We start from the raw sequence: 9,027 nt of genomic DNA on the forward strand, positions 1-9,027 counted from the left end.
GCGAGACTACTTTTTAGTACATAGTAGTAGTTTAGAACGCGCCGAATGATATGATATGCGTCTAGTACTGTATTTAGTATGTGAAGGTTCCTGACAACCACCTTACCCAAAAATTAATGTATGACGTAATAGCGGCAACCTAATTTAGCTGAAAATTTAGACCGCCAAACATTTATGAAATGAGAGTACATGGCATGATCGAAACATGTAAGCAGCATGATTTTTTAGCTGGTGGTTCTCTGTATGATTTGACTTTAATTAGTAGGGATGTCAGTGACAATGCCAAAGTGACAAATTAATGTAGAGTGCACTGTTTGTATGTTGTTTGAGACCAATAACCAAAAACTGCATTTTCAATAACTGTAAATTTCTGTTGCTAGTAAGATTATGTTGGCATATTGGCTAGTCTACTAGTTTATAATTATGTGTTGTATTAGAGAGGAGCATCTGTGTCAGCAGCTCTTCTGTACATGTGTACCAGTGTGTTCCCAGCATTTGACAAAGTCACAGACAAAGGAGACGTTCAACTGAATCTTCTTCAACTTGTAGCTGAAATGACTGCTTGCAGGCCACCAGCAGACACTGTAGCTGTGTGTACTTCATCAGTTTATGACTTGCTGATGGTAATAGTATGTTAAGGATACTCTACGAATAAACTGTTAATGCCCATGCTTGGTTTTTGCATGATTGTGTGTGTGTGTGTGTGTGTGTGTGTGTGTGTGTGTGTGTGTGCATGTGTGTGCATGTGTGTTTATGTGTTTGTGTTTGTGCAGGACTTAAACTTAATTAAGTTTTAGGATAGTTGCTTGTTGGGTATTTGAGTTTGATTGTTACCCAAATGTTTGAGTTGCTAGTGAGTGTGGTGTGTGTGTGCACGCGCATGCCTGCGTGTCTGTCTGTGTCTGTCTTTGTCTGTGTGTGGTGGAATAGCTCGGTTGGTTAGAGAGTCATTCTAGTAAGTGAGTACATCCGGGACCCATCAGGGTTGCAAGTTTAAAGCAAGTGATGGCAATCTATGTCATAACTTCTTGGTCAAGAATCTCACACAGTTGCCTCTCTTGACTCGAGTATGATGAGTACCTGGTCATTGACTGGGGATGGTCAATACAAGACCTCTGCCTTGGCAAAATAACATCATTCAGCAGACGAGTACTTGGTGTCCAGTTCCAGAGCTGTGCCATAGCCGCTGCTCCTAGATGCTCTGGGCAACCTCCAGGTTTATCAGCACTGGCCCAAAGTCTCCAAGTAGCACACCGAGACACCGTATTTGATTGCAATGGGAGCATCGTCAGAACTGTCCCGTTAGGAACAACGCAGGCGTGAAGAGTTTGACATTTGTCCATTTTGTGTATATTTGAGCAAATAGTGGATATAAATAAACCATGGATTTCTAGTTTTTCTGGGTAATTTTAGGGGTATAATTAGGGTTATTTTTACGTTTTGGTTATGGTTAGGTGTGCATGGTTTGTATTGGTGATCTATGGTTTGTACAGGCAATCCATGCATTGTGACGGGCAATCTATGGATTGTCCAAAAGAAGATATATATTAATTGTGTGATGTGTGTCTGGAAATTGGAATTGGGTGACAGAGGCATTTGTTTCAAGTTTGATTTTTAGGAAAAACTTGTAGGAGGATATGAACTGCAATTTGCAGATGATGATGCTTTTTGTGGCAGAGTTGAAAGTAAAAGCACAAGAAGAACTCCACTTGTTCATCAAAATCTCCTCAGCATACGGTTTGAACGTGAGTTATGAGAAGACTAAGATAATGAGCTTTGGTCCAACCTTGTCTCTTGAAAATACTGCCGATATGATGTGTTTTGCTGGAACCATGCAACACATTGATAGATGTAAATACCTGGCTTCTACTGTGTCAGCTGATATGTCTTTAACATCTGAAATAACAGAGACATTATCCAATGCTTGCAAATGCTTTGGTGCCCTCAGGAAACCAATTTTTAATGTTCACAAATCAGTAGCCAAACTAATAATCTAATCTTTAAATTAATGCAACTGTGATTGCAACTCTTCTATATGGATCTTGCACTTGGGCAATTAGTCAATGTGAAACGTCTCATCTGATCACTTTTGTCAATCAGTGTCAAAGAATAATGACTGCCATCATTAAATGGAAACTGCATTGAGAGTGCCTCAGAACTTTTAATGGTGAGTTGTCTTCGGTGGCTAGGACATCTACAAAGGATGGATGACTGCTGCTTCCCCAAGCTGATCCTTTATGGTTGGTTGCCTACACCTAGACGACCTCTTGGTGTCAAACTTCGTTGGAAAGATAAAGTTATGCGAGAGATCTAAATGTGTTGAGTATCAATGTGAAGCCATCTGTGCTCTGAGGGAGTTTGGGCTGTTGCTATGAGTAACGTAATAGAAGAGGAAAATGCAGAAGACAGATACATGTAGTCCGTCAGGGAAACAATTCCAGCCATGAAGGACTAAACTTTCTTTACTTTGACTATTGCGTATGACAATTCAAGACAGAGTCATGGATGGAACGCCATAATTGTGACAGAGGAAACAACCAACAAAATCAGAATGAATTAAATCAAGATTACAGTGCGTCAATTGCAAGAGATTTGTTTGGAATCTCTGACATGGAAAGACATGAATGCTGAGAGCCAGTACATAGTTGACACGTTTCCTTTGCCACTAGCCATCATCCTTTGGGATGTGCTACCGAAGACCGAAGTGTGTGTGCATGCGTGTGTGTGTGTGTGTGTGTGTGTGTGTGTGTGTGTGTGTGTGTGTGTGTGTGTGTGTGTGTGTGTGTGTGTGTGTGTGTTGTATGTGTCACTCAACCACACGGATTACGAAAGCATCTCGGTTATACTGGTCACTTAATCGCATTCTTTGGCACCAGAGAATGATCAAACCTTCTACCAAGCTGAGCCTCTTAGTTTCTGTAATTCTTTCCTCTTTTGTATGGTCTGGAAACAGCTGTAATTCTGGAGACTCAGGCATGTCGTCTACAGAGTTTTGTAATGCGATGCCTCCGCTCCATTTTTGGGGTGCCATTATGGGACGGGAAGAGAGACACCTTAATCAGAAAGATTGCCTTCCTGCAGAGAATCTCCACTATGCTGGCCCAAAGGAGGCTTCGACTGTTGGGTCACATTTTGCACATGGATGAGTGTTGTCTATCGAGGAAGCTGTGTGTGCCATCTCAAGAAAGTCGCTCAGTTGGAGGCCAGAGAATGCGATGAAATGACTCAGTGCTGAGAGATTTGAAGGACTGCAAACTTGAGAAGGTTTGGAGGATACATGCACAAGATCGAAATATGTGGAGGAATGAAATCTGGACCACCACACGAGAAGTTAATTTTTAAAAAAAGGGAGACCACAAGAATGAGCAGAAACGGCAACGCGAAACAAGGGAAACAACATTCAAGTTTGATATACATTGCAGTTTTGATGGTTGTGGCTTTACTGTTGTAAATCGTGCTGGCCTTGTAAACCATCAAAGGCAGAAACATAGTCAGTCTTTAACTGGCCAATGTCAGTATTACCAGTAAACTTTCCTTTAACAAGGCGTCCACAACCACGCACGTTTTTGCTGTCAGAGAATTTCCACTTCCCAGCATAGTTTGTAGTGACCTTGCAGAACCAGCGATTTAGACTAGTCCAGTCTAACGCATGTTAAAGGGCATAGTTAATCATGTGTTCTAAATTTAGTTCTTGCTGTATCACAGAAATTTTATTACAATTAATATTAACGCTGTTTCTAAAAAGAAAAACGTGCAGATTTTTGGGTGTGCAGTACTTCCTTCAGTTCGACGATATCCATCTGCATATCTGCAGGTGAACAATATTTGACTAACTAATGAAGTTAAATTAGAGGGCAAGAGAAGCTACTAAAATGCCCTGCAATAAAGTGAATGTGAGACAATCAAAGTAATGCTCGTTGTTTTGTTGATGTAAAAACAGTCCTAAAATTCCACAGCAGCGTCACTTTTTCTTTGAAAATTGCCCAGATACTGATAATCTGGGTTCTGAATACCTGACAAATTCAACTGCTACAAATGCCAATGACAACTCATGTGTACAATTCTTGTGTACATGAAGTAGTATCTTGTTTTAAAGTATTTCTTAAATACATTTTAATCTTTTCAGGGCGCTGAAAGATCTCTTGATAATAGCATTGGAAGACGGCATTACTAAAATACTCTGTAGTACTGTTACAACTTTGGATAACAAACCCCTTTCATGTGAAATCAATTTCAGAATGTAGTCCTTGATATCAGAAACTGTGACGCTCGTAGTAGTCTTATGATGCACGTTGCTATGCAGGGTCTGAAGGTGTACTTTGAGCTGTGACTCATCTAGATCATCCTGATAGAAAGATGTAATAAACTGCAGAGATTCTCCATAGTTTTTCCTTTGACAGCACTAATTAGAAGGTTTTCCAAGTTACGATACGTAATAAAGCCTGGCTGCTGAGAAATGGAATTGGCAATCAGACGTAGCTAGAGCTTCATAGTATTGCAAACGATGGTACAGTTTGCAAGAATCAATATATTCAGGCTAAGCATTGCCCCCATCAAAGACGATGTGGCACCTTCTTTTCCTGAGTAAGACAGGCTCATCAACACCTAGGTCATTCTCATCTTGAGAATTTTTCCAGAAGTTATCAAAATGACTGTCATTTCATTTTGAACGCAATGTTGCAACTGTCAGTGAAGACATTTGTTGGCCTTCAGATGCTGACAACTTTGGAGACTGTACCTTTTTGCTCATGTTATCACTGTGTTGCAAAATTAGCTGCCGTAGAGCCACACCAAACAAGTACTTGAACATCTTACAACAGCACTGAACTCCAGTGATTCGCCCCTTGACTGCAAGATGAGTCACTTGATCTCTAGAAATATTCTGAAGTTGTTTAGAAATGCAATAGTTATCAATGACTGACTTCAGAGTATTTGCTCTCAGTTCCATCTAGTTGGGCATGGTAATCTGAAACCAGGGGTATGTGGAACAAAGCTTTCCTTCTACTTTTCAAGAGTACTACTTCGTTTGGGAGTGTACTTCTCATAGGTGGTATCCAAAGCATCCTTCATCAACTTGCACTGTTTGATTGACTCTCCAGCTGCTAGGTTCAAATCACGCCCATAACAATGGGTGAAAAGCTCGAGGCTCTTTATTAGACAAGACTTCAGCAACACCATTTCTCGTAATGGCCATGTTAGCAGTGCCATCATAACACTGACCTTGACACTGCCCTAGTGACAATTAAGTTCAGACGAAGCGGGATGTCTTTCACAATGCACGCAATAGTACAGGCAGAAATGTCATCTATTCGATACAGGCCAACCATGTCTTCCTGTGGTTGAAGCTGGTCATCAATTCATTGAATACAGACTGCCAGTTGCTCCTTGTTTGATTTATCTGTGCATTCATGGCACATTATAGAATATAGTTTAGATTTCTGAATTCTCGAAGCAATTTCTCAAAGAACAGACACCTCCATCAGAAACATCGCCCACCTGCTGAGAATCTCCACTATGCTGACTCAAAGGCGTCTTTGACTATTGTGTCACTCACGTCTTGCACATGGATGAGTATCGTCTACCGAGGGAGCTATTGGCGTGCGCTATCGCAAGGAAGACGCTCAGTTGGAGGCCAGAGAAAGCGTTGCTATAGTGTTAAGAGATTTGAGGGATTGCAAAGTTGAGAGGGTTTGGAAGATACAACCACGAGTTCGAAATGGGTATAGTAATAATATCTGGACCACCACACATGAAGTGAATTTCAAGAAAGAAGAAAAATTGGAAGACCGCAACGATGAGCAGAGAAACGGCGATGCAAAACAAGGCAAACAACATCCAAGATTGATACTGCAGTTTTGATGGTTGTGGCTTCACTGCTGTAAATCATGCTGGCCTTGTAAATCATCAAAGGCAGAAACATGGTCAGTTTTTAACTGGCCGATGTCACTATTACCATCAAACTTTCTTTCCACAAGGCCTCCACAACCACAAGCATTTTTGCTGTCAGAGAGTTTCGACTTCCCATCATAGTCTGTAGTGACTTTGGCTTGCACCATTCTTTATTGAAATGAAGGAATGTGTGTGTGTGTGTGTGTGTGTGTGTGTGTGTGTGTGTGTGTGTGTTTGTGTGTGTGTGTGTGTGTGTGTGTGTGTGTGTGTGTGCATGTGCACGCTGCACGCACACATGTTTCTATCTTTAGTATGATATCATTTATTAGAGAATTGTGAAGTTTATCCTGTGACACTTTTTTCTATGGTGTCAGTGATTAGGTTTTAATAGAGAAACTGACAGTTCTAGTAAATGCGAAATCTATTTCTGCCTAGCTGAGAAACTACCTGCACACCTACCAATCAACATGTTTGGTTCTCAATCTCATTCTATGCCAGACAGTTGTACTTCTTCCAGCCAACTTGCATTGGATTTTAAGAGTGGAAAATGGAACATCTAATAGCTGTCAGCTGGTTCACTCAATCATTGTCACTGCTACTGGCCCTGTAAGACAGCCTTTCTTTACAGCAGGATCTGTTCTAGGAAACTACAGTAAATGCCAGGACAGCTCCAGTTGAACGATAGGAAAATTACTTGCAGTTGGTGCAGCTTATTTGTTGTCACCTTCTGATGGTACAGAAAGGGAGGGTGATCAACATACCTCACTGACCTAAATCGAAGAGGAAACCTACTTTCCTAGCATCGCTTCTTTCAAAATAAAATCTGCAACCGTTTGTTATAAATGTCTGTGTATAGCATTATGAATGCCACACAATAGACTTATTTGATACCTACAATTCTTAGTACTAATTGGCAAACATTGTTACAATGCTTAGCAGGTGTTTGCCACATATAAGGTGAATATGAAGTTGTTGCTAGACAAGGTGGGGTGCTACGAATATACTTGCCACATTGGGCAAGCATGAGATAGCTGACACTTTTTCCACTAATATTTCATTTGCCGGAAGCAAGCAGAAAGGTGTCAAATTTACCTCGTGTGTGTGTGTGTGTGTGTGTGTGTGTGTGTGTGTGTGTGTGTGTGTGTGTGTGTGTGTGCACATACGCACCAAAGTCAGTGCCCTTTGATGCTCTGGCCATGCATCAAGGGTTCGTCAGCGTGGCCTAAAACTCCGAGTAGTGCTGGGGTTCCTTGCTATCTTCGGAACTTTCTAAAGGGCCTATCCATTTGTTCATGTGTGTGTGTGTGTGTGTCTGTGTGTGTGTGTGTGTGTGTGTGTGTGTGTGTGTGTGTGTGTGTGTGTGTCTGTGTCTGTGTGTGTGTGTGTGTGTGTGTGTGTGTGTCTGTGTGTGTGTCTGTGTGAACAAGTTAACATAACCATGAGAATTATGTAAATCCTGATAAGATATAAACTTGAATACAACTTTTCTTGCTTTTGCCGTTCCATAGTTTTGATGTTTCAGAACTTTGAGAGCAAATACAGTATTAGTAATGGCAGTAACACTAGCACTAGCAGTAGCACTAATGCATGTGTGTTTAGGTTTATTGCCCCTTGCCACCAGCAGTGAAGGAGGAAAATGCAGAAGAACCAAATCTTCAATTTTCTTTTGTAGAATGTCTTCTCTTTTCTTTTCATCAACTCTGCAAAGTGGTGAGTCATCTAAATAATAGTAATGTAGTTTTATTTTAATAAAATTATGCTGATCGAAATACCCGTTACACAGTGTGGCGATTATCATTTTATAATTCTTTTGTTGCCGAATTCTATTCATTGACTGAAGCAGGAGCATAAGCTAGCAATACGTACTGCTTGTAGCATTGCGTTGTACCTGGCACATCCTTACAGAGATTAGAATTATTGTGCTGAGTTTTGCCAGTGGTCCATGTGCTGGATTTGACCCCTCGTGGCATAGAGCTTAGAGGCAATTTTAAGTCCAGGTTTCTCATGCACGGTATTTTTAGGTAATATATTCACTTTGTAAAAGCACAACAGCAACAATTGCTTAATTTTTATGTACACAAAAAAAATTGTAGACAGAGGACTGATTGTAACTGCAAGCATGCATGAACACAACATGCAATAACTGCAACATGCAATAACTGCAACATGAAAAATGCAACGCTAGCAACAATACAAATGGTACACAACAAATGTGCCCCCCCCCCCCTTCCCCGGTGCGACCTATTGGCTTCATATATTCTTTAGGATGCAGACTTTCTTGTGGGAGATCAAGGGACAGAGAGATTGAGGTCTATCAGACAACGCTTGCAGTACTTCTCTAGAAGATGTCAAAGCTACATTTCACAACTCAGAGCCACTCTGAGAGGCAAATCAGCTAATCAGTTGCAAGAGCCAGAGGTAAATGATGAACTTAGTAAACTGAGATCATTTTGAATTACTGCAGTCTAGTATTGAATGTGCTTCAAGTTTCTTTGTTTTATAGAATCAAGTGAAAGTAGTAGCTCTTCGTACAACCACAAACATCACTACACTTATCAAAGATTTCTTTCACTCTCCTCCCTTGCTCAAGACAACTGTTACTCTGTCGTGGATTAACAAGGTGAGATTACGCTCATTTGACTAATTTACATTTGACAAATGTACATTTTGAGGAATTTCGTTTTCTATTGAATTTTCTGTCAGATGAAAGCTCAGAAACAGGGTGATACAGACAAAGTGAATGGGACAAGCTCTGCTGTTTCTACCAAACGGTCTATTAGTCCTATAAGGTTTGAATCTACAATTGAAGAATCACGGGCAAAGAAGAAAAGTGGACGTCCTGCTAAGGACCTGTACTCCCCACCAGGTGGAATGTTTAGCAAAGGTATCGGTCTGGTACCAGCTGTAAGTGGACGTGGACGTGGACAAGGAAGAGGACGGGGAAGAGGGCAAATGAGGGGAAGGGGTTGGTGGTGATATGACGATTGGGGCTGTTAGGATGAGGTAATATCTTGCCTTTCTTTTGCTGCCTTCTATTAAGTGTATGTCAGCTACCTGTACTGCTTGTATGGTAGGAGCATATTCTTAGTATAGTCTAGCGGAGACTTTACTAATAGGATTAATATGTTAAACATGAAG

General features: G+C 40.9%; 1 protein-coding gene across 1 annotated transcript; it reads left to right on the forward strand.

Annotated features, from left to right (window-relative positions):
* Positions 1–404: 404 nt before the first annotated feature.
* On the forward strand, positions 405–9,027 carry LOC134185738 (apoptosis inhibitor 5-A-like). The gene is made up of 5 exons (XM_062653603.1): positions 405–623; positions 7,489–7,599; positions 8,155–8,307; positions 8,393–8,509; positions 8,593–9,027. Exons 1-5 carry the CDS (start codon positions 471–473, stop codon positions 8,863–8,865), a joined length of 807 nt encoding a protein of 268 aa, XP_062509587.1. The 5' UTR covers positions 405–470; the 3' UTR covers positions 8,866–9,027.

The sequence above is a fragment of the Corticium candelabrum genome, chromosome 10, assembly GCF_963422355.1.
Source record: "Corticium candelabrum chromosome 10, ooCorCand1.1, whole genome shotgun sequence".
NCBI classification, from domain to species: Eukaryota; Metazoa; Porifera; class Homoscleromorpha; order Homosclerophorida; family Plakinidae; genus Corticium; species Corticium candelabrum.